The 26,669-nt window shown below is 33.1% G+C and overlaps 1 protein-coding gene across 1 annotated transcript in view; it reads left to right on the top strand.

Moving 5' to 3' along the window:
* Positions 1-26,669, top strand: part of Cul3 (cullin 3) — an 83,936-nt gene that overhangs the window by 32,570 nt on the left and 24,697 nt on the right. Inside the window, exons 3-6 of the mRNA XM_077790972.1 lie at positions 4,423-4,536; positions 22,356-22,516; positions 23,525-23,639; positions 25,407-25,635. Of these exons, the coding sequence (XP_077647098.1) occupies positions 4,423-4,536; positions 22,356-22,516; positions 23,525-23,639; positions 25,407-25,635 (619 nt within the window). The remainder of the gene's footprint in view (positions 1-4,422; positions 4,537-22,355; positions 22,517-23,524; positions 23,640-25,406; positions 25,636-26,669) is intronic.

Here is a 26,669-nt window from a genome sequence, read left to right as displayed (position 1 = left end):
CTCTACTTCTGAGCCACAACCTCAGTCCCCCACCCTATTCTTAAAGCTAGTGAAAAGTAATGGGAATAATATTGTTAATCTAGCAAATACCAGTAAAATTTATATCATTCATGAATCTCGCCATTAGTAAATGCTTGGAAAGTTTAAAATATTAACAAAACACAGGAAGAAACTTGCTTTGTAATATAGAAATCTAAAAGTAGTAATGTAGTATGAGAGTGACAGTATTTACCACATTTATATTGAATATACAAATAATTGAAAGTTGGCTACGTTAAGAACTTTCAGAGTATGAAGTAGAAGAGTTCCTTCCAGTCATGTATAAATTTCTGTTCTTTAACATTTTACAAGCATTCATTATCCTGTATTGCCATTATTCACAATGTGTGAATATTGATATAAACATATATGCTATATTCTATAAGTAGCAAAACATTACAACACTCTTTTCAACTTTTTAAATCAAGAATTCTTAGGGAGAGGGGAAGGGCTGTGGACCTGTTTTCAAACTGTGTCAGATTGGAATAGATGGCCTCTATACTCCATGACTTGACTCCCATTAAGATTCACTTCTATAGTAAGTCATTTTAATTGTTAGGTTGGTGTCATACCACCCTGGAGTGATAAAGTGAATAACTTTTTGAGATCTACTAGAATTATTAATAGCATTCCTTGAAAAAATAAGATATGCATAGCTAGCAGAACTTGTGAAGGTGACAAAACCCTGTACCACATAATTAACACAGGACTCAAATGTAAATGTAAGTAGAAACAAATACTCTTTTGAAAGATCATGGTAAATGTTGCATATTTGGGGCGGGGTTATAGCCCAATGGTGGAGTACTTGCCTAGCACATATGAGGCACTGGGTTTGATCCTTAGCACCACATAAAAATAAATAAAATATAAAGATATCAAGTCAATCTGTAACTAAATTTTTCTTCTTAAAAAGATGGCATATTTGTGTTTTAAACTGACTTCATATGTGAAACAGGCAACATGTTTTAGAAGCCAGGTCCAGAAAGGTACTTAACAGGCATCCAGTGTCTCACTTATTTTAAAACGGCAGAAACCCCCCTTTTAAATTTCTTATTATGAAACCAATATAAGTCATTTAATCAGGAGAAACAGCCTTCCCTGTGGTCTGTTAAAAGAGGCATCTCAGTGGAACGTGATGTGAAATGAACATCATTGATCTGATCAAACACAATCATATTACAGGTAAAAATTACTATAGATAAGATAGGTTTAAGTGACTTTGTCTTGGTTAGTAATTGCCCTGGTTGCAGTTTTCTGCAGATACTGATATTGATTTTTCTAGCTTTTAGGTGAATGTTAAAGCATTGTATGTTTCTAGAAGGACACATCTCTTGGAATTATGGTAACTCTTTGTACTTTTCTTTCTTTATGATTTTTTTTTTTTTTTAAATGCTGGGGATGAAACACAGGACCTTGGGTATGCTAGCCAAGCATTCTACCACTAAGATATCTATCTCCCAACCCCTGTTGTACTTTCTAATGATGTTCTCTGTATAATGAGCACGTGCTTTATGTTATTAATGCCCCATTTTATGTTTTTAATACATGGTTTATATTTTTCAGTGCAACATTATGATAAGTATGAAGTACTGTATTTTAGTGCCTGATGATGGATCTATATTTTCACTATTGTCTTCAGTTTTGAGTCTTTTTAAGGAGAAATTCCTCAGTTTTCAGTATTCCACATCATCATTGGTTTTATGACTCTTCTAGTTTTAGTAAACTTTAGAATAAAAGTCTTTATAATTCATTTTAGGTAATTAGTTTTTCATCTTACCTCAACATTTTATTAGAATTCACTGAGATTTTGCTCTAGGCACTGAAACTTAAAGTGTTAAAATGTTTCTGTTAATGGTGAAAGTTGTTTTGGAAGGTAGGATGTATGGTGCATGTTATTATGTCCTTCAGCTTTGCAACTATCCTAAGGCTGCAGGTGCAGGGTCAGCTTCAGTCTATGGATATGCTTGGATGTGAAAACTCAAGATCGAAGACTGGGAACCTATAGTTCCAGGTCATGCTCATGCCTGCTGTCCTCCCTCTACTTTCATCCTTCTTGCTAACCCTCATTCTCTTCCCTTTACCAGTAGTTTGTTTTGAGGATGTGGGTCTTATAGCTTGGGCTTTAATTTATCAGTGGACAAGATTTTATTATGCCATAAAAAATAAAAATTTTCTTTTGATTTAATAATTTCACTTTAATGTTTGCTAAGCACCTAATTTTGAAAATGCAAGAAAAGCAATATTCACAGAAGTGAAGAATGTAGTATGCAAATTTGAACTGTTGCAGAGTAGTTCATAGAGTTGATACTCTTAAATTACTTAATTCTGTCGTTGACATTCAAGTTTCTTTTATGAACAAATCATGTGGCATCATAGTTTAATGATTATGATAATAACAAAGCAGGGCCCAACTTGAATCATAATTACTGAAAGTTTTAAAAAAATTAATCCTTTATTTTCATGAATAGTTCTTTTGAGTTTTAGCTTGTATATTGATTCATGTAACCACAATCACACTGAATATGGATCATTTCCTTCATCTCACTTCCCTGTGATATCTTTCCATTGTTCCTGGCAGCTTCTGCTCTATTCTTTGTCATAAAAGTTTTGTATTTTCCAGAACATCATATAAGTAGAATCATAGTTTTTTAACCGTTAGAGACTGGCTTCTTTCATTCAGCTTAATTACCTTGAGATTAAGTTGTATCACTAGTTTTTTTTTCTTTTTATGGCTGAATGACATTCTGTTGTATGAACGTACCACAGTTTTCTTATCATTTTTTATATATGTAGCTTTTTGTGATTGTGGATAGATCTGATATAAATATTTGTTTACATGTTTTTGTGTGAATATAAGTTGTTTCTACAGAGTAAATACATAGAAGTAGAATGTTGGGTCATAGGTTAAGTGTATATATTCAATTTCATAAGAACTATCAAACTTTTCTCATAAGACTGTACCAGTTTTTGCTTACATCAGCAACACAGGGTGGTTTTTTTTTTCTTCAAATCATTGCCAACACTTCATGTTGTTTAGCTTACTTTATTGTAGCCTTTCTAATGGGTGTACTAGTAGTGTCTCATCATGTTTTTAATTTGCATTTTCCTGATGGCTAATGTTTTTGAACCATCTGTTCATGTACAAAATTGCCTTTTTCTATATCCTCTTTGGTGAAGTGTCTGTTAAAATCTTTTACCCATTTTTAATTGTTTCCTTTTTTTACTGAGTTTTAAGACTTAAAAATACTCTGAATACAAGTGAGTTGATTTTTCACCCAGTCTGTAGCTTCTCTTTTTTAGTATGCACATTGTCTGTTGAACAAAAGATTGTAGTTTTGATGAAGTCCAATTTATCCCATCTGTAGCTTTACTTTTTCTGTGTCGACAGTGTCTGTAGACCAAAAGTTTTTGATTTTTGATAGTCTATGTCACCAGTTTATTTTACAAATCGTGCTTTTCTAGTCAGGTTGGCAGTTGCTTAAAATTTTTAGATGATTTGTTTTTTTCACTATAACATAACCATTGTCTTTGAATTGTTATGGTGCTTTGAAAATATGATACAACTAGGTATTATTCTCCTAAAGCAAATTTTAGTGGATGAATGTTATCAGTGGCTTAAAAATAATCAGGAATCAGCATTGCATAGTATAGTAGTTAATGATGTGTACTGTGAAGAGAAATGAAGTGTAGGATAAAGAAGTATATAGGGGTTATTTGAAAAAGAGCATCCAGGGAAGAGACCATCCTGAGAGATAGCCATGCAAATTGAGGCAGAAAAAAATGTCAAACCACACAGTTGCTATTTGTAGTTTATGTTTATTGATTGTTTACTGAATGCTAGAACTGTGCTGAATACATTACTAGCATCAATTAAATCCATATAACAATCCTACAAAAAGGATACTGTTTCACATATAAGGAAACCAGGGTCCAGGGATTAAATAATTTATCCAAAATTACACAACTTGTCAGAGCTAAAATTAGAAGTCAGATGGTTTGATTTCCAAAATCAGTACTCTTAGCTATTATTCAGATGTGGCGGATGAGAAAGTATAGTAGGAAATTTAGTTGGAACCAGCTCTAGGGCCTTGTATTGTAGTTCATGGTAAGAATTTAGGATTTTATTCTGACCATGTAAGCCTTTGTGAATTGAGAAATTCCCAGAGGTTGCTTCTGGAAGTCAAGAGAGAAAGTGGGAGTCTACATACACACTCGATAATCATCTCTGTATAGGTGATAGTATAAAATATTTCTACTGGCCTATAACATATTTCTTTGGTTTAAAATTAAGAATTATATTCCATTATTAACAAATATATGTGCGTGTTTATGAGAATCTGTGTGTGTGTACATAAACAAACTGATGAACTATTCTGTTAATAGGTGCGAGAAGATGTACTAAATTCATTGAATAACAACTTTCTTCAAACACTAAATCAAGCTTGGAATGATCATCAAACAGCTATGGTGATGATTAGAGACATACTAATGTATATGGTAAGGACAGCTTTTTTGTTATTCTTTAAGAAAACATTTCAGAATAGTGATTTTGTTAAATTTTAGTGTGAATGGTACATCTCAGTGTAGAAGGTTTTTTTTGTTGTTGTTGTTTCTTAATTAGTATTTCTTTTGTAAGGACCAATCTTAGCCTTTTGAGTGAAAAATCTTAAATTTTCACAGTTACTGAATTGTTAAAATGGAAAACTGAAGGAGAATGACTTAAACTTTTTTTCATAATATTTAGCACTTGTGAAAAACAAAGCAAAAAATATAACATCTCTTAAGAATGGTTAAATGATGAATATTCTTCTGTAAGTTTTTAAAACCCAAGTATATGTCTTCAGTGACACAAATGTCATATTAATGTAAATATTTTTCAGAATAAATCTAGATTCTTTTAGTTTAATTATTATATTACTGCAGAATTAATAACTCCAATAACTTTTCTCATTATTCAGTGTTTATATTTGGAATTTGAACACAATGAAGTTCTTATAAGGTTTTACTCTCTTTTTATTTTCAGTTTTTTTTAATTTTGATTTTTAGTTGCAATGTAGAAATAAGTGCTTGTTCTAGTTTCTTTTACTTAATAAAATAAAGCAGTGTTTTGGAAAGAATTTCTAATGAGAATCAGTAGCTGTGACATTTTTTGGTCTGCTGAGTGAATTCAGTCAAGCCATTTACCAGTGGTTTAGTAAGGGCTTAGTGGCAAGGGGTCAGTGAGAGGCCACTGTATTTTTCAGGAATGTAATAAAAGGTATAACAAATTACTTAGCTTTTCTGAGGATTTCTTTGCTTGTCAAGTTATGGTTTCACTTTGTTATCATTTCGAGGATAATTGAGATAGCATGTAAAAACATACTGACTGGCATATAAATGTGAAATAAATAAGTTGACTTGCTGCTGTTTTCATCTTGAAATTTTTGATTTGGTAAGTCTTTAAATTCCATATCAACCATCAAACACTAAGATAAACTATTTGTGATTTCATGGTCTATTGCTCTATTGATATTGATGAAGAATTTTAAGATTTTTATTATATATATTCATGTTTTTAAAAATCTCTTTTCAGTTCCTTTTTGTGCAGTGAAACCTCAAAACCTTAAGTCCTGGTTCTACCTCTTTTTGACCATGGTTAAGCAATTAATTAGTTCATGCCTCAGCTTTCTCATTTATAAAATGAAAAAAAAAATTGTGCCAATTGGGGATAGGGTAATGATGGGTCTTAAATAAGCCATTCATGTAAAACACTTAAAAGGATTGACCTATGGTAACAAGCTCAATACAAATTAACTAATGGCAATATTTTTTGTTCCATCATTTTTTTTAATCAAACCATTGTGGTAATTCCATAGCACTGGATAAACCTAGTGACTTGCCTATGTCTCTTCTGGAATATAGGCCAGTGCTACTGTTGGCCCATTGTACAGATCTGCAGTGAACCCTCCACACTGCCCAGCAGTTTCACATTTTCTCTGGTTACCTTGCTAACCAGTTATTTTTCTGCAAACCTCTAGCTCCCCTCAATGATCTTGCCTTCTGCCTCTAAGAGAAAACAGAGTTCTTTGTTTATTTCATGACACTAAATCTACAACTTTACATGTATTTTCTCCCCTCTTGTGTTTCTCTTTTTCTTCCTGTGTTAGTACAGGATGTTTTCTCCTTTCCTGTCAAAGGTCAGTTGTTTACCTGTTTTTGTGTCATTTGGAATCTTTTAAGTATTTGGGGGTTCTGTCTTTTTTACTTTATCTTATTCATCAGCATTGGACATGATCAAGCCATTCATACCCTCAGAATAAAATTCCACTTAATTTTCAGATGAACTGCCATCTCCCAAGGACATTCATCTATCATTCACAGCTTAATGTTTCATGACAAATGTTGACACTTGGCTATCTTTCTTTTCTCATCTTTCTTCAGACTTAATCCTAGATTTTCTTCTCACATTGCACAGTCTTCACCTCATTCGATACCGTAGATTCTTATGCCTCTGCAGATGATTCCCAAATTATTTTTATAGTATCACTTTCTGAGATTCAGATTCATAAATTCATCTATCTAGTTGATAATTCCCTTCATTGTTTTCTAGGTTACTTTGGACTTGGCATGTCCAAATCATAATTACTATCATTTCAATTGTTCATTGCAGAACCCAGGAATTATTTTCTTATCAGTTACTTCAGCCTCTATATCTATATCATCTCTTGCTAGGGTCTACAATTTTTCCTTGGTTTCATAAGTCTATTAGCTAAGACCAATTCACCTTCATTTCTGTCTTGTTGGAGTTTTCAGTATAAATAGTCTTAACATTCATTGGACTCTATAGCTTTCCATATTTATCTCAGTTATTTTTATTATTTTAAGATTTTTTTTCTTGCAAATGGACATGGCACACTTATTTATTTATTTGTTTGTTTGTTTATTTTATGTGATGCCAAGGATAGAACTCAGTGCCTCACACATGCCAGGCAAGCACTCTACCACTGAGCCACAACCCCAGCACCCCAGTTATTATTTTAAAGCACAAATGTGATCATGTAACTACCCTGCTTAAATCCTTGTTTGCCCTGCTTAAATCTTATTTCTCATCTTGGAATCCTCACACATGTCATTTGTTTTAAAATATTCCTAAAATGTTTTCCTTTCTTCATCTCACTTGCTCACTTTTGTCCTATAAATCTTAAATTTCTTGTCAGCTTTCACTGACCACAGACTACTCACTGACTGCACTAGCTTTCATTGTGCCTGGTACTATTCCTTTCCAGCATTTGTAACAATTGTTAAAGTTGTTCCCTCTCCCCCTTTATCACTACTCTTGCAGTTTGGGGCCATTAAGTAAAATAAGGATTACTGGAACACAAGCACTGTAGTAATGTGACCTCTTGATCTCATAACCGAGACAACTACTAATGACGGGATTGGGTGGGATTAACACAGCATTGAAATGCTGGACAAAGGGTTGATTCACATAAGGCATGTCAGGGTGGGACTGTACAAGACTTCATCTTGCTATTTAGAACAGTATATAATTTTAAACTTATGAATTGTTTATTTCTGACATTTTCTGTTATTTTTGGACCATAATTGTAGCACAGCTCCTTGTAGGAACTATCTTGTGTGAATTGATACAGGTGTTATATATTTATTGTGTGTTCTTTTTTAATAGACCATACTTTTTCAGAATGCTTGTTTAAACTTACTATTTTAGATTCAGAAAGAAAAAATTGATAATCTTCACATGTTACTTTTGAACCATAATTGTAGCACAGCTCCTTGTAGGAACTATCTTGTGTGAATTGATACAGGTGTTATATATATTGTGTATGTGTGTGGGGTTTTTTTTTGTTGTTTTTTTATTTTTAGTAAACCATACTCTTTCAGAATGGTTGTGTAAACGCTATTGTAGATTCAGAAAGAAAAAAAATTGATATCTTCACATTCCATAAGATAAAATTTTAAAAATTTCATATCCTCAGTTCTCTTATTTTGCCTTTTTAATGTATATTGTTTTGATCTTAATTATGATATATCCAAAAGTCAATATTTCAACCAAAGGAAAAATTTATATACATTGGAATTAACTAAGGTGTACAAAATGATTTTTGAAAAATGTGTGCACTTCTGTAACCAGTACCTCAGTCAAGATAAGTAACATGGCTTTTCGTTTCCCAAAAAATCAAAAAATATTTTTCTGTTGGTGTGTGCATTATTTTCTTTGAAGATTTTTACGTCATACTAAACATCTCAGGTCATGTTTCCTAGCCAAGTATTTCAAGTTATATCCACGTAGAACCCATATCATTTTCTTCTGTGAATCCCCTGCTCTGCCTTTTGGAATTTTAGATCTCAAGCTGAGAGGAGAAGAAGAAGGTGAAGTTTTACTATTTATCTCCCTGTTACCCACTCAGCTGACTTTTTTACTCTTACCAAGGAGGTGTATCTAAAATGTCATGCATGAACCTCAGTGTATGTATCATATACCAATGGATATATTAACTCTGGGAATTAAATGGAAGCAGGCATGGGTCAGAATTTATCCCATGTGACTTTGTTATTTGGCAAGCTCATTATTTTCAGAAAGAAAAATATACAGGTCTCTGGATGGAACATGTGACCTAGTTTCTGCCACTCTACCCTTCCTAATGTTTGAGACTTGAACCACTTGTTTAGACCCTGAAGGCATTAAGTTTGTAATCTCTGCTTTACTTAATTTAAAGGAAAAAAATCATTGATTTCTTAAAGAAATGATTACATGTTCAGCTTTTAAGATAGTTTGGGTTTAGTTATTAAAAGTTTCATTGTCAGTTTTAATTTTTCAAAATAGTAATGATTAGGAAAAGATTTTTGAGTATTTTGTAGAGACAGTGTCATAATAACATTAGTTATTGATATAATTTGTATTTATTTATTTTACCCTTAAATTGTGAAAATGAATACAATATTAAAGGAAAATTAAGTTTATGGATAGTACTCTGTAGGCCAACTTGAGCAACTAGAATTAATGCCAAAGGAGAAGAAATATAATTTTTTTATCTTGGCATATAGGGTTAATAAAAGACTTAATAGAGACATTTTCTACATAAAATTTTCTTGTGAATTTCAAAGTTTTTTTTGTGTGTGCTTTTACTTGACTTTATATTTCCAGTGTTTTTACAAACAACAAAAGTAGGAGTGGTACTGCCCGTCATCTTTAAAGAAAATTTAGAGGGGATAAATTCACAGGGAAGAGAGTAACATAGGAAAGGAGGGCCACTTCTTATTTGGCCTGTTTGGAAGTTACCAAGGATGGATAAAGAGGTAAAGAGGAGATAAGCTGAGGAACTCTCTACTGATGCTTAGCCTGCTTATAAAGAAGATGATGAGAGTGTTAGTTTAGAGAGACAGAGCATGTGAGTTGTTGGGAGACTGCAGAAGGTAGTAAGTTGAATAATGACCTCCATCACTAATATGTCCATGACTAATCTCTGGAACCTGGGAGTGATAATCTTATATATCAAAAGAAATTTTGCAGGCATATTTCAGGATCTTGAGATGAGATTATTCATAACCATTCTCTTAGGCCTGATGTAATCATAGTGATCCTCACAAGAGGAATGCAGGAGGAATCAATAGTTGAAAGTAAAGGTAGTATCATGAGTGGAGAGATAACCTCTTTGAAGATGGGCAGTGGGTCTCTAGCCAGGGAATACAACAAATGGCCACTAGAAGCTGAAAAAGGCGTGGAAGTAGATTTCCCCTTTGGATTCTCCTGAAAGAATCATCCCTGCCAGCACTTTGCTTTAGCCTACTGATCTGATTTCAGTTTTCTGAACTCTAGAATTTTAAGAGAGTAATAAGCAAATACATTTGTGATAAATTTTTACAGCAGCAATAAGAATTTAATAAAAGAACAGAGTTTGGAAGACCTGCTGTCCAGGGTCAACTACATGTAAATAAATGGGTAATCTGTAGTTGTGAGGGTATAATCAGGTGTGTTTGGCACATATTTTGTAGAGTAGACTCAATCAGTAGTCTGTACTTTTTTTAGGAGTATGTAGCAGCCTCAGAAGAATGCTCAAAATAAGGAAAACCAGTTGATAGATTGTTCCATATTGGGGTTGGGGGAGAATTCTAAGGTAGCATAGTCGAAATGGTGATCATGAGTTCATGATGTTTAAGGAGGCAAGTGAATCATAAGGTTCCAGGAAATAGAAATATTAGATCCATTGAGGATGAGAACATTCATTTAAATGTAACTAAGTAGCAGGAGTGGGAAGAAAAAAGATGATCTTCTGTGCCAGAGTTATTTGATATCTTCTGGGGGTAAGATTCAGGGTTTGCTTACTACATGAATGACTGAAAGGAGTCTTGATAAGATGGGGGATGAAAATTTAGGAGTGAGTGAGATTGCTTGTTAGTATGAATGTTGTAATTACGAAAGATAGTACATAGCAAGGAGCTGAACTGTAAGCTGTTGTTGAAGCTACCAAGGAGGAATAAGGTCAAAAGATAGGATGAGAATATGGAAATGATGAAACTGTGGGTCTGTATTTTCTCCTGTAGATTTTGGTGCTTTTTGTTCCCCAAAAAACCTTTTTTCATAATATTCAGATTGCACATTTTGGAGAAGTTTGATAATAGCTATAGAGACTTTCCTGACACCTTTTTTGCATTCAAAATGACATCTTTGGACTACTAAGCTTCAAGCATGTTGAACATTTTTTGCCAACTTGCCTTTTGCAGGAAGGATCTATTTTAACACAGGCTTTTCTTATAAATGCTCTAATTTTTCTGTGACTGATGATATCCAAGACCATAGCATTTTTTATAGTTAAGTCAAAAACTTCGATTTTGACTACTTGCCTTTATGTGAAATAAAACCAGGACAATGTTTCCTTTTTGTTTTATTTTGGTTTTGTTATGCATAGTTATTTTATTTTTCCCATTTGTTTATTGTTACTGGATATTTTTTAGCTCCTGTATGAAATAAATTAATGGAGCCATAAACACCACATTCCCTGTGGTCTGTGAACTAGTTTCTTGCGTGTGCAGTGATAGTCGGACAGTTCATAATGTTAAGTTTAGGGAGACAAGTGTTCGGTGTTTACACTGTCCAGCATGAAGTAGACCCTCTTACATAGTCAGAAATAGAGCGCACATATCTTGATGGAGTAAATGGAATGAAACTTTTGTACATAAAGTGGATTGCTACCAGTATATATGGGAAATTTGGAGTAGTGATAAAAATCTTTAATAATGAATTAAGAGACTCATGGCTTTAGTTCCTATTTTGTCATTAATTTGCTGAAGTCATTTAACCTCCCTGGTTAAGATTCTTGCTTTCCTTAGCAATAAAGCAAATTCATTGGTTAAGAACTCAAGTTGTTATCTTTTTGAGAGTCATAGATATCTTGTGAGTGGTCAGGATATGTTGACTCTAGTAGGTATTTTTACATCTACATATCACCCAACCATACTTTTATTTTCAGTTTCAAGAGGATTTGGGGGTATTTAAGGATTTGTTGATTAGATTATTTTAGATCTTTAGCGACCTTTCAGCTTTAAAGCGTTTTGTTTGTTTTGGTTTTTTGGTACTAGCGGTTGAACCTACGGGCGCTTAACCACTGAGCCACATCTTCAGCCAGCCCTTTTTATTTTTTTGAGACAGGGTTTTTCTAAGTTGCTTAGGGTCTAAGTTGCTGAGGCTGGCTTTGAACTGTGATCCTCCTGCCTCAGCCTCTTGAGTTGCTGTGAATTCAGGCATGTGCCACCATGTCTAGGGGCTCTAAAGCTTTAAACCATTTTAACATTGAAAGTGAATAGCTAGATGTCATGTCACAGTTTCTTTGAGAACTCTTCAAATGGGTTGATACATCCTTGATTGACTATGAGTCTATGCAGTGCTATTATAATAGCAGGTAACACTTAACTCCTTATTGTGTTTGAGACACTACTTTAAGCACTTTTAGTGTATGAATTTATTTAGCCCTTACAATATCAGTTTTGTTATTATCTTTAAGCAGTAGTGTAGGAAAGTGATAAAATTATTATTGTGCTTCTTTGAAAAGTTACAATTCTGAGTCTGCAGCAGCAGGTATCTCTGTCACAAAGCTGTATCACTGCATTGTTTTAAACACCCGATTTTCAAGTTGGTCACGGTAATTTCCATTTTGTAGATGAAGAAATTTAGATTAGAAAAATAACAACTAAGGTTAGCGCAATTAACTAACTTGCCAAAGATCATACAGTTACTGTTTAAGCAGAGGGAATTGAATCCAGTCTTAAATTTTTAATTCAAAGCCTATGGTCTTCACCACTTTGTTGTACCACCTCAGTGCAGAAGAATTAAATTAATTGACTCTGTTTGATAGAATTTATGATAAACCCAGAGTTAACATTCACCTTAATGCCATAAGTAAATTCAGCAAGCATTTACTGAGTATGTATTGTATATCAAACACTGTTCTAAATGACTATGATTCCATTTTCTAAAATCTTCTTTCATTGGCAATTTGATAATGTAGAAATTCTTTTGGGAAGATAAAACTGATTTCCTATATTTAACTTGAAAATAATGACTTTATCTATGATCCTATTTCAAGCTCTTAAAGCATATAGAAAGTCCTTAGTTTTTTCCTCACTTTTGATTTTGAACCTGATACTGCAATTCTCACTGAAGAAGTGACTTTCTTAGAATAATTGTCATTAGAAGTTATTAGCTCCATTGTTGGAATACTTAGAAACTCGCCGGAAACCTTAAATACTACTTGATAATCCTCTAATGCTATGCCAATTTAAAAATCCTTTTAATAGTTTTGGAAAACTCTTTTGCTGTATAACAGAAATGCACACATAGTTTGCCCATTTTTAAAAAATCGGATGTATCTGTTTTTGTAATTTCTTTGAGTTTCTTTATTCTAGATAAAGTTTTTTGTTACGTACACAAATTGCAAGAAAATTGTCTTTCATTCTGGCTTTTTTCTCTTTTTTAATGGTATCTTTAATGAAAAGTTTAATTGAAGTTAAATTTTGTAGCCTATAGTTGTTGGATTGAGTATTGTCAGTTTGATCAGTTATGTTAACCAGGTCGGCATGTTGTTCACATGATCCATATCATTACTAAATCTTTTTGTCTGTTTATCCTGTCAGCTATTGAGAAGTATTAAAATCTTCTTATTGCAATGTGGACTTATCTGTTTCTGCTTTTAATTTGTGTATTTTGAGGTTGTATTAAAATGAGTATATGGGCTGGGGATATAGCTCAGTTGGTAGAGTACTTGCCTTACATGCACAAGGGTTCATGGGTTCAATCCCCAGCACTCCACACACAATCATATACAAAAGTATAAGCTTAGTATTTTTTTTAATCTTCCTGTTGAATTTGACTCTTCTATTTTTATGGAATATCCCTCTTTTTTTTTTTTTTGTGGTGCTGGGGTTTGAACCCAGGGTCTTGTGCATACTAGGCAAGCACTCTACCAACTGAGCTGTATCCCCAGCCCAGAATATCCCTCTTGATCTCTAACAGTACTTCTTTCCATAAAGTCTATTGTTTGATATTACTATATTAGCTTTCCTTGGTTGATATTTTGCATAGCAAATTTTTTCCTATCCTTTCAGTTCAAACTTTGTTATTTCATTTGAGGTGTGTCATATGTGTAACATAGTAATATGCTTTTTTTTTTAAGAGAGAATTTTTTTTAATATTTATTTTTTAGTTTTCGGTGGACACAACATCTTTATTTTATTTTTATGTGGTGCTGAGGATGGAACCCATTGCCCCCCACATGCCAGGAGAGCGCACTACCCCTTGAGCCACATCCCTAGCCCAGTAATATGCTTTTAAACCCCATCTAACAATCTTTGTGTTTTTTTTAAATTGAATCATTTATTTTATTTATATTTAATGTAATTATTGATACATTTGGGTTTAAATTGAGTATCCTATTTTTCTGTTCTTTATTGCTTTTTCCACTTGTTTGCCTTTGTTTTCCCATCCCCCTCTCATTGGCTAACCATTTATATATTATTATTTTAGTGGTTACTTTATAGAGCTTAGAAATTAAAATGAACTTCCTTGTACATTATCAGTTTTTAACAAACCCCCTTTCCCTTTTTTTTTAATACCAAGGTCTGGATAGCATAAGGATCTTAGAACATTTCAACTTTCTGGGATTCCACTTGCCCCTCCCCTCTTAAATTTTTTAGGTATTTAATCCTGAGTTGGTTTTTGTTTTGCTTAAAGGGGAGGGAGGCAAGCCTAGGAATTTTGGGTTGAGTGTCAGTGTTACCTGTGAAAAAGTGGAGGCACTGGATAATACTTCCTCCAAATAAAATTTTAATTTTGTTCTAGCAGACATGTAAAGTATGGAAAGAGCTTTGTGATCTAGATGAAGCTGTTTTTAGGCTTTGTAATTTATTGTTGGTCTGTTTTCACTTTACATTTATTTCTAGAGCATACCTTTAGGCAAGGTGCCTAGCCCCAGCTGAAAGCCTAAGGTGTTAACCAGGTTACTTTATGCAGTACTGTGCCTTGAATTTTTACTTCTCTCTTTCCTGTAAGTCTGCCAGTAATCTCTTGTCAGTTTATAAGCCTCATGATAATCTTGGGGGCTGGGGAGGGTTTTGTTTTATTTGGTTTTTGATGTTTTAGTAAACATTCACAGTGGAAAGTTGTTTGTAGACTTTCTGGTTTTTCTTGTATAAGTCCCAGCCAGCTTCATATCCAGCCCCTTCTGAGACTTTGTGCTTGGCCTTATTTTCATTCTTCCAAATAAAGACAGCAGCTGACTTAGGGCAATAAGCAAAGGAAAGTGTGGGACTATTCTCAATATACTGTATTAACATTTTCTTCAGAATTTTGGCCCCACTAGTCCAAGTTGATTTTGTTACTTTTTTGATGCCTTTAAACAGTTGGCTTTTGGGCCTTGTTGTTGTCTTTTAAATTGTGGTGAAATATACATAGCAAACTATCTTAATCATTTTTATTTAATTGTTTAATTCAATGCTATTAAACACATTGACATTGTTGTACAGCTATCACCACTTCCATCTCCGGAACCCATTATCTTAGAAAACAGAAATTCTGTACCCATTAAACAATGACTTCTTATTTCCCCCTGCCTGCCACCATTCTACCTTGTGTCTATGAATTCGACCTCTGTAAGTACTTCATAAGTGAAATCATAGAGTACTTTTCTTTTTGAGACTTGCTCATTTCACTTAGCATACATAGGCTTATTCATGTTATGGAGTATGTCAAAATTTTTCTCCTTTTTAAGGCTAAATAATATTCCATTGTATGTGTATACCACAATTAGTGAATTTATTTATTCACCAGTTGACACCTGGAGTGTTTCCATCTTTTGGCTGTTCTGAATAATGGTACTGTGAATTAGGTTATACAAATAGCTCTCCAAGTCCCTGCTTTCAGTTCTTTTCAGCATATACTCTGAAGTAGAATTGGTGGATCATGAGGTAATTCTCTCTTTTTTTTTTAAAGTTATAGTTGTCAATACCTTTATTTTATTTATTTATTTTTATGTGGTGCTGAGAATTGACCCCAGGGCCTCGCATGTTCTAGGTGAGTGCTCTACCACTGAACCACAACCCCAGTCCTGGTAATTCTGTCTTGAATGTTTTGAGGAACTGTCCATACTGTTTTATCCACAGCATTTGGACTTATAAACATGCCTCCCCCTTTTCTTTTTTGTGTTACTGGGGATTGCCAGGCTCTTGAATAGTTGCACAAGTGCTATACCATGCAATGCACTGCTACTGAGATGTTTTAGTAAACATCTACATCTCCAGCTTAGTAAACATCTACATCTCCAGCTTGTTTTTAATTTTTATTTTGAGACAGAGTCTCCCTGAATTGCTGGCTGACCTCCAACTTGTGATCCTTCTGCCTCAACCTCCCAAGTAGCTGGGATGGTACACAGGCGTGTACTAGCCAAAAGGTCTCCTTTGACTATAAGTGAAATATATGAAATAACATTTTGAGGTAGATGTTATTTTACAGATGAGGAAACTTGAGAAACAAATATGAAAATCAAACCTATTAAATGGCAAAGACAGGATTGAAATAGAGGAAGCTGGGTAGGTCTTGAATTAGTGATCTTAATCATTGAATTATTTTGCTTTTTAATATATATGTCTTGTATTCTAAAAGATAGTCTTCTAAGTTGACTGCTCCAAGTTTTCGAGGGCAGTTACTCCTATGGTTCTAATAGAGACTATTTTCTAGTGTTTCTTTTTTTCCACTCAGTCTTAAATTATGAAATTTTGGAATAGAGAACAATGTTTTTATCTTAAGATTTGGTACAATTTGTACAGCTTTGGAGAAACATGTCTAGGGTTTTGATTTGTCTTGTATCTTAGTAAATGGTTCTTAAGTAGAATCCCCCGCCCCGTTTTCAGTACTAGAATTTTAACCCAGAGTCTTGAACATGCTAGGCAAGCACTAAACTAACATACCCACCCTTGTTATAATTTTATTTTGAAACTGGGTCTTGCTCAGTTGCTGAGGCTGGCCTCCAACTTGTGCTCCTCCTGCTTCAGCCTCCTGAGTAGCTGGGATAAGGGGCATGTACCACCATGCTTGGTGCTGGAAATTATTTTTTAAATACAATTTTTTTTTACAACTAATTTTTTGTTTGTTTGTTAAAAAGCACCTTAATAGCTATGAGAGATTTTGAGCCTGTTTTATAGTGGTAAAACTATGACTCTGAGCTTAAGTCAGTTGAAATCTTCATATTGTATCCTGTGCTTTTCTCCTTTAAATTTATCAGTTATATTGTAAAACCCAGAAATTTTAATCTGTCTGAACAGTTTACTGTTTCATATCTTACTGGTGTTCTTTAAAAAAAATGTAGTCAGGCACTAGCATTGTGGAATTGGGCCAGTTCTTTAAACTTTCATTTATTTAACTCCCACTCCAGTGTGATTCTGTAGTAGAAACTTTTTGGTACTTTTCTGGCTTCTCTGTTTCTGGCTTGTGTTAATCCTTCCTTCACCTATATTTATTTTGTGACTTGAAAGCAAACCCTGTTTGAAAATATTTCATTACTTGTGGATAGAAAAGATTGCCTGGTGATTAAGCTTGAGAAGGCAGGTTCAAACATGTTTTAGCAGGCTTGCTAGAGTTGCTTGTTTGTTTTTGATGTGACTTTAACTTTTCAGGATTATTTCTAGCTCATTAGGAGGACAAATACTTATATTTGTAAAGACTTTTGAATCTGTGTACCTCTTTTCTTGTCCTTTTGTGGGGAAAATGAATGAAAACATGGTTAAAATTCTCTTTACTGTGAGGAATTATTAATCTGATTTGTAAGAAAGACTGTATCTCTTTCCACCTCAACTCTTAGAGACCTACCTGTCCTTATTGTTTTTATATAGGTAGTTTTTTTTTGTTTTGTTTTTTAATCTAGACTTTATAGTTGTTTTGGCAGGGAAATTGGTCTTAAGAGCTATTCTTTCAAGACTAGAAGAACATTGTAAAATATTATGTTGCATGTGATGTGCTTAGGAGTTGGTGTATTGAAATAATTGTATGAATGATAGTAGATGAGCATTCTGATTTCTGCCTAGCTCTAGGAAAAGGTGGACATAATATGGTCCCTTTATCTTTGGTTCATAGCTTGTTACCTCTCTGTGAAGGGTCCACCTATCTGTGAAGGTTCTTGCCCTCTATAGGCTTGATTGAATAAGAGAGAACTATAAATAGAGACTTAAATTCTCATATCACTTTATGTAAATCTTTCAGAAATGCTTTTCAGAACATTTTATATTTTAAATATCTGTATTTTGGCATTAAAAATGCAAATAGAAGCAGCCTCCAACTCTGCTGAGCTCTCTGCAGTACATAAGTGACTAATGTTGAACTCACACAAAACTACATTTTGGTCTAAACCTGAGATTAGAATATTTCAGAGTTCAGTCTTTCATATATTTTCTTTTTAGATGATTTCTTAATCTTGTCAACTCTTTAAGACAGTATTCTCTTAGCTAGTTAGAAGTTAAGTAGAGCTGGGACTTTAAAAAAGTGATTTTTTAAAAAAAATATTAACAGAAAGACAAAAGTAAAAACCTCATGGTACTCTAATTGATTAGAGCTAAATTAATATGGTATTACATAAAATGAACCACTTTTTTTTTTAAACAAAGGAAGGTTTTTTTTGTTTTTTAACAAAGGAAGGTTTGTGTTAAAATCTGAAAATGCTATTGTATACCTCCAGGCTGAATTCCTTTTGATAGTGCAGATAACTAATAAACAGATTTAGTATGCTCAGTCAGCAAATATTTTAATGTATATTATTAGAGGTATACTTAGATCACAAATTTACTGCACATGTGTGCATACATTTTTGTTTAACATGCTCACACAAAAATTTGAGTTAATGCGTATTTTAGCCTTTATTTGACTTGATGGTAATTAGTCATAAAACATTTAATGTAAATATATGTTTATTTTATGTGATCACACTTAAGTTTCTGGATTTTTTTCCCTTCATTTATTAGCTCTGGTATCTTTGATCACATTTCAGATTTAAGTTTTTCTTACTATATGTCATTTAGTTATAATCATTATATACACCTTGATAATATCAAGTTGGAAGACAAAATGGTTTGGCTCTGATACTATAGTATCTGTATTTCCCCTAGTCTTTGGCTTAAAGTGTTCTGTGTTTTGTCCATACCCCCAATTATATTCTGTCATCATGCGTAACTTTCTATACTGACGCATCCTCCCTGTAACACCCGCACTCCCCTGCCCTCCTCCCCCAGTGTACACAGTGTACTGAAGGAATGTACCAGCTGTGCCTGTTCCTTTCTGCCTTCTTGCTCAGGCTTGAGATAGCAAATATTGTAGGCCTTAAAGTTATAGATTCAGTCTACTTCACTAGTGAAAGCATTACATTGTGCTTAGGTGTTGGAAGACCCAGGCCTGGGTTGACAGAAAATAAATACAAAAGGAAAAAGTAGTAGCGAAATACATCTTGATCCCCATGTACATTAACTTTTGGTCAGAGGATTAAGCTTTATAGGAAATTATATTAAAATTTTAGAGATTCCATTCCTTTTGTTTTACTGGGGGCCAGAATGTTAAATGACTTACTCAGGGTAACATAATAGTTAATAATAGAGTCAGAATTGTACTCTGCATCTACTATTCTTACCATTATTGTAATTTTTATATCCAAATTTGTCAATATGTAAATTCCATACCTGTAATGAAATACTGTTTAGCACTAAAAATAAGTAAATATTGATATATCTTATATTATTAGTGAACTGTAAAGTTTATACTTAGTGATAAAAGTGATCAGGGACAAAGATTATATATGATAATTGTGAAAAGTCCAGAGAAGGGAATTTATAAAGACAGAAAGCCAGAGATGCTAGGAGTGGGCATGAGTATTGACTCTAAACAACTAAAGGGATTGTTTTGGGTGGTGGAAATATTCTGTAGCTGGATTATTGAAATAGTTGCACAGCTTTAGAAATTTACTGTAAATTATTCAGCTATCCACTCAGTTAGGTTGGCATATAAATTATACAGCAATAAGACAGTATAAAAAGAAAATATAGAAACACTATTTCACTCTGCAGATTGCGTTGTTTAGATGTTTTTTCTATAATTCTTGAAGGTAGTTCTTTTCTCCAAAAAGTAATATAATCTGGTTGAAGTATTGGATGATTCTCTTAGCCTTTCTTGAGAAAGGGGTTAGACAATGGAATATTACTCAGCCACAAAGAAGAGTGAAATTATGGCATTTGCCAATGAAATAAGCCAATCCCCAAAAACCAAAGACCAAAAAGCAGATGCTAATTTACAGTAAGGGGGCATGGTTAGGGAAGAATACAAGTACTTTGGATTAGACAGAGGGAATGAACCGAGAGGATGGGAATAGGAAAGATAGGACAGTAATGCTTGATTCATTCCACTATGTGCATGTATGATTACATGACCAATGTAATTGTTGTACATCATGTGTAACCAGAGAAGGAGAAGTTGTACTTCTTACATGTATAACATGTCAAAATACATTCTACTATCGTGTAACTAATTAGAACAAGTTTTTAAAAATTTAAATTACAGCATCTGACATTGCAAAAAAGAAAGGGGTAATTTTAATAGGCATACATTAAACTTGGTAATATAGTGTTTACACACTCACACACACAGGTATTTTTTCTCCCTACAAGATTTACCTAATGTCCACTAGGCCTGTTGTGTAGTTGAAACTTACAAGACTTGCCACAATTCAGTTCTTTCTTCTCTAGCTATAAAACATCCTCACTGATAAAAAGTGCTTTCATGGATATTGAGGTAACTTTGTAAGTTTTTCAGTTCTACTCCTTCCAGTTGAGATTTGTGCTTTACTGAATATCGCTTGTATTTGTTTTTAAACCTGTTTTTTTCTTGTTATTACATAATTTAATATATAAATTGATGCATCAGTGTGGAATTTTTTTCTTTGGCAAACTAAATTGAATGATTTTGAAAGACTTGATAAAGACAAAGGCTACAATATTGATGTGGATTTGGTGTGGATAATTTTAAACATTGGAATAGAAATTGTAAAAAAAAAAATCTAGGATTTTATATTCACAAATTCCTCTAGTGTTATGCTCCACCTTTATGAAACTAAAACTAGGAATGTTGGACAATTTATTACGGATAATTGCATGTAAGAAAGGCAGTGTTCAAAGAAAGTCGTAATCTCTAGAGGGTTGGAATATAGCTCAGTGGAAGAATGAATATATGTGCTTAACATGTGCAAGTACTTGGGTTTTGATCCCTAGGACTGAAAAAAAAATCTGAATGAGCATTTATGTGTTTAATTAAAATGTTTAAGATAAAATGTGTGTATGTTTAATAGTTTCCCAGTTTTACTACCAGTCTTTAAATTTAAACTGTTTTTTTTTAATTATTAAATAGGGTAGAACACATTTTCTCCATTTTCATGTGTATAATGCTTTTTTCTACCATAGAAATTTGTATTTGGAACTATGAAAATCAAATTTACAGGCTGGGATTGTGGCTTAGTGGTAGAGCCCTCACCTAGCACATGTGAGGTCCTGGGTTCGATCCTCAGCACCACATAAAAATAAGTAAAATAAAGGTATTGTGTCCAACTGCAACTAAAACATAATATTTTAAAAAAGGATACTTGTTGCTTTTTAATCATTAGAGTTATGCCAGTTTTTACTGTTTATGTGTTATTTTATTGCTAAAAACCAAGTCAAAATCAGGATAATAGTAGGGAAGGGTTGGACCTGGAGGTCACAGAGGGAATAAGAAGCCAGTTTGGTGGGTAGGAGCCATGAAAAGAAAGGAAGAATAGAGTCAGAGGGAAGCTTGGAATTTAAGACCTCCATGATGGAAATGTGAAGTCCAAGAACTTAGAGAAGTTATCAGTGAAATTTTGACCTCCCTAAAGTTGATGTCAAGATTGGAAAAACATGACCTAATGATAAGATTATGTAGAATATACAAAAATGAGTACTGAATATGTTGATAAAAGAAATGGTTTTCTTTTGGCTAATAGGTATCTACCATTGTATAAAAAAACAAAAGGAGAGGTTGGAAGAATTAAGGTACATTAACTGAGGGCTGCACGTAGAGAATTCAATTAAAATTGTTTGGAAGGTTGATCATTACCATTCAGGTTATATTGTTAATAATAAAACTCTGTTCATGTTCACCTTTTGGTTCTGGTTATATTGGTTTTCAAAAGTTCAGTTTGTTTTATTAGTTCTTCACTGTTTTTTTTTTTAATTAATTAATTACAGGTGCCTCTAAGAATCTGGTGAAAGCTTTGGGCTCTTTCCCCAAAGTAATACTTAATGGTATTTTTTAATATGCATTGGAGCTTTTTAATTTCTACCAGTAACAGTCAACTTAAGTCATATCAGTCTGTGTTTGATTCAGTTCTGAGATTTATTTCAGAGAATATGATCTTCCAGTACGGAATTTAAGGAAGAACTTTGTTGGAGCGTGGTATAGCTTTCTACCTTTTCTCCTTAGCTCTCTCCTTACCTACTTCTCTGGATATAATACTTGCTTTCTCCCCTTTATTTTCTTAGAGTAAAGGGGCGGTCATCTATGGCCATTATTTGTTTTAGTAACCATTATAAATTAAAGACAGTTTTATATAACTTGGGAAGTATGAGGAAATTGCATAATGCTTAAGTTAGTTTGAAATGTTTCTCACCTGAAAAATGACTGCTTTTGGAATTTTATTTACATATTTTTTATTGTAGGTCATGGTAATTGTTTTGATGACTATAAGAATTGTGCTTATATTTACATGATTTTATTTTGACTCCAGGACCGTGTATACGTACAACAAAATAACGTAGAGAATGTCTACAATTTGGGATTAATTATTTTTCGAGATCAAGTTGTACGATATGGGTGTATTAGAGATCATCTTCGGCAAACTCTATTGGATATGATTGCAAGAGAGCGGAAAGGAGAAGTTGTAGACAGGTATATCATGTATCTTTTCCTCTTGTGCTCCCCCCACCCCATGTGCTTTGGGGTTTTAGTGCTTGTGTTTTCAGAAGTGACTCACTTTCATATTAAAATCTTTAAAATACTATCACAGCTACTTAGAATTTCAACATACATCTATATTTTTAAAAGAGACCATACTAGGCTTTGAAAAAAAAAAAAAAAAGAACAAACACGATTTTTCGAAACAAATTAGCCACTGGTGTTTTGGTTTTTCATATATTTTTCATGCTGGCATTTTGTTTCTCTGTCCCTGTTTCTCTCTGTTTTTTTTCCCTCTCTTCCTCCCTTCCTAGAATTTTTATTTCTTCTCCAGGCTCAAGTGATCTTCCTGTCTAAACCTCCTGAATAGCTGGGACTATAGGCACATGCTACTACTGCACCCAGCTGGGCTTTTGTCTAACCTTCATTTTTAATATTTTTGAAAGAACTGTTTAACATACTCTAAATTAACTAAGAACTACTAGGTTATCTGTTCTGTTCCCTTTCCTGATATGAGTGTAATACCACTTTTGTGGTGGTACTGCTAGAGTGGTTTGAATTATGTAAGAGCAGCTCTTTGCTGAAAACTTGTGAAGTTGTCAGCTTTGATGCTTGCTTAGGATTACCCAAATGCCATTTACTACAAAAAACTATTTTGCCTAGGAGTAGCTGTGTTCAAATCTGGTAGTATAACCTTATTCGCCTGTCTGCCTTCCTTCCTGCTTCCACAGCCTATGTTTTTAAGTACCGTGGAAATATTTAAGCATTTTTTCTTTAAAAATTTTAAGTTAGAAAAAGGTAAGAACAACTTAAGTAACTGTGGAATCAGGATGTTTTTCAATTAAAGTTACTCTAAATTTCTGTTATAAAGGACTAACTTATTAGAGATTGGTCAATTTGATAAAAAGTAAATGTTCCTGAAAATATTTCTAACTATTGTTTAGAATCTTTATGAATCTCTAATGTACTTGGATTATCAAGTGATGTAAACTCTTTTGACAGAGGCGCAATAAGGAATGCTTGCCAGATGTTAATGATTTTAGGTCTCGAAGGAAGATCTGTCTATGAAGAAGATTTTGAAGCTCCTTTTTTGGAAATGTCTGCAGAATTTTTTCAGGTAATCAGTGAAAATGTAAATAAATGATCTTAAAATGTTTTTAACATGATTGAATGTAGTTAGTTATTAGTTTTAACATTTTGAACTTTTTTTTTTTTTTGACATTTTGGTCCATTGGAGAAGGGGATAGTGCAAACAACTGCCACAAAGCACAACTACTCCACATTCTCATATTCCAGTAAAGGAGTTCATGGATAAAAAAGTTGAAGAATTTAAACCTGTACACATATAAACTTAGAAATATCCTTAATATTTTATATCGTATTTATGTGTTACAGATTTTTATAAGTACCGTAAATTCACAGGCTACATATCACCAATGGATTCTTGCCACATAGGCTGTTAGTAATATCAATTACTAGTGAAATAAACATGGGGATATGCAGAATCCTAAACTGCATATTTGCTCTAAAGGTTATTGATCAGGAAATTATAGGCCAACCCCAAACCAACTAAATTGTTAATGGTGAAGCTAAACTAATACTAATTTGTAATGATATCATGGTAATAACAATAATTGAGCACTGATAAACGTGAAAATGTTTGTAAGGTAACGTTAACAAACATCCTACCTAAATGTTGCAACTGAGTATTTGTAGAAATTTTGTAATATTGCCAAAAAGGATGCCTTAGTGGAATATTGATTGAAAGTTTTTACTCCATTAAGCAAATGAATACAAAATTATAATACCTTTTAATAATTCAGCAGTTCATTTATAAGAGCATTAGATGTATACATAGAAAAGAATTGAGTGAATTTTCCGTTCATTTACCCATAAAGAAACAAAAGAATAGACTTCCTGTTTTCTTTTTTCCAAATCCATTTGTTGTCCTTCAGGAATACTGTTGTGGCCACACTGGTGAGCTCAGACAATGCTTTATGAACTATTGACTTAAAATGTAGAAAGCAGTCTTTATTTTCTAGTAGTATGTCCACTAATTCTATGTATTTTTTACTTTTTCATAGTTTTAATTTCCTTCATTACCAAAATTTACTACAGGGGTACATGTGTAAATGTGTATAAATATTAATATGTACTGTTTTCAATAGTAAGTGGAGATAGTCTTACTAAGATTTTTGTTCAGTGTTTTAATGTTTGTTCTAAGGATTTGATTGTTTTTAAGAATTAGAACTACTTTTTTGTAAAGAAAGTGGGAAATGTTATTAAATTTTGTACTTAAAGTTTATGTCAGTGTGTCTTCTATTATGTAATTCTTAGATGCACATACATTAATGCTAGTATCAAATCAGTTAAAATTAATTGGGATACCATTTATAATTTAGTGGAACTTATGTAAGGCTAATGTTAGCAGGTCAAGATCAATAGTTATTTAAAAGCTCTGTTTCTTAAACTTTATATTCCTTTGAACCTGGGAATGGAGTGGCAGGAAAACTTTAGTATGCCAGCAAAGCTTATGATAAACATGATTAATCTTTGTAGTTATAATTTTATAACAAACACATCAAAGAAGATTCAATTCCCATTGAGGGTGAGAGGCTTCCATTTGGAGTTGACTGGCAAAGTTTAAAGAACCGTGTTTACAGATAATGTATTAATTTAGGTTTACTTAAATAAATGCTTTTGAAGACTATAATTCAGACTATATGAATATGTAATGAGGAAATGTTAATGGTCCTTATTTATAAACAGTGTCGAAACCAAGTTAAAAGCAGAAACATGTTTTCCTTCTATATTTAAATACATTTTAAAAATATATATATACATATATATCTATATATATCAATATCATGCTTTTTAATTGCAGATGGAAAGCCAGAAATTTTTAGCAGAAAACAGTGCTTCAGTATATATAAAGAAAGTAGAAGCTAGAATTAATGAAGAAATAGAACGGGTGATGCACTGCCTTGACAAATCAACCGAAGAGCCCATTGTAAAGGTAGTTGAGAGAGAACTTATTTCCAAGCACATGAAGACTATAGTAGAAATGGAGAATTCTGGGCTAGTACATATGTTAAAAAATGGAAAGACAGAAGGTGAGCATTACCACTTGAAAAATAATTAAATCCTTTTTCTACGTTATTGCTAATAATTTTTTAATTTGTGTATGTGATTTATCACTTCTCGTTTTAATGGGATTTAATGATAATACTTTACAATGTTTAGTAAATGAAGATTTGGGGTATTTTCAGTGAATTGAGTCTTTTTTCCCCCTGGTAAGAAAAGAGTAAAGTTTTTTTAAAAGGAGAATTATAAAGACACAAGGATGTAAGAGAAGAGGGGGAAGAAAGGTTTGTCCATCCTCATCTGATAGAATCCTTCCTTTTGTGTTTATGTGAGAAGGTAATGGAAAGTTGATTATAAATTTGTTCTTTTAAACCAGAGACATTCCCATTTAAAAAAATTTTTTTTAGTACTTTTATTTTATAATGTGGTGCTGGGGATTGAACCCAGTGCATCATGCGTGCTAGGCAAGTGCTCTACCACTGAGCTACAACCTCATTCCGAGAAATTTCCTTTTTTAAGTATTTTTCTGGCCAACCTGTTTTTGATAAAACCAAATAACAAAACATATTGTCATGTTTTCTAAAATGAGATACTCTTGGATAATTGTTTGTATCAGGGGTTGGCAAACTTTTTTGTAAAGGTCCAAATGGCACATATTTTATGGGCTATATAGTCAACTGCTCATCTCTGCTGTCCTAGTGAGAAAGTAGCCATAAACAGTAACACAAAGGAAAAGGCCTGTGTTCTTAGAAGCTTTATTTGTGGACTCTGAAATTTTAACTTTATGTAATTTTCACATCACTAAATATATATATTTTTTCATTCTCCCTCCCCCCCAACTTATAAAAAGTGTGAAAACTATTCTTAGTTTATGAGTTGGACAAAAAAACAGATAGCAGGATGTATTTGGCCCATGAGCTTTGAGTCTTGATCTAAATGGCCCCTGCAGACTAAAGTGGAGATTAGGGACTGGAAAATGTTTGAAGTTTCTAGATGTGCTTGAAATACAGCATTTCTGTATCCTGCATGGAGACATGTGTTGAAGGTATTTATTAGATTTGCC

Source organism: Urocitellus parryii, chromosome 1 (assembly GCF_045843805.1).
Source record: "Urocitellus parryii isolate mUroPar1 chromosome 1, mUroPar1.hap1, whole genome shotgun sequence".
In the NCBI taxonomy this organism is placed as follows: Eukaryota; Metazoa; Chordata; class Mammalia; order Rodentia; family Sciuridae; genus Urocitellus; species Urocitellus parryii.
This window is presented reverse-complemented; position numbering and strand designations above follow the sequence as displayed.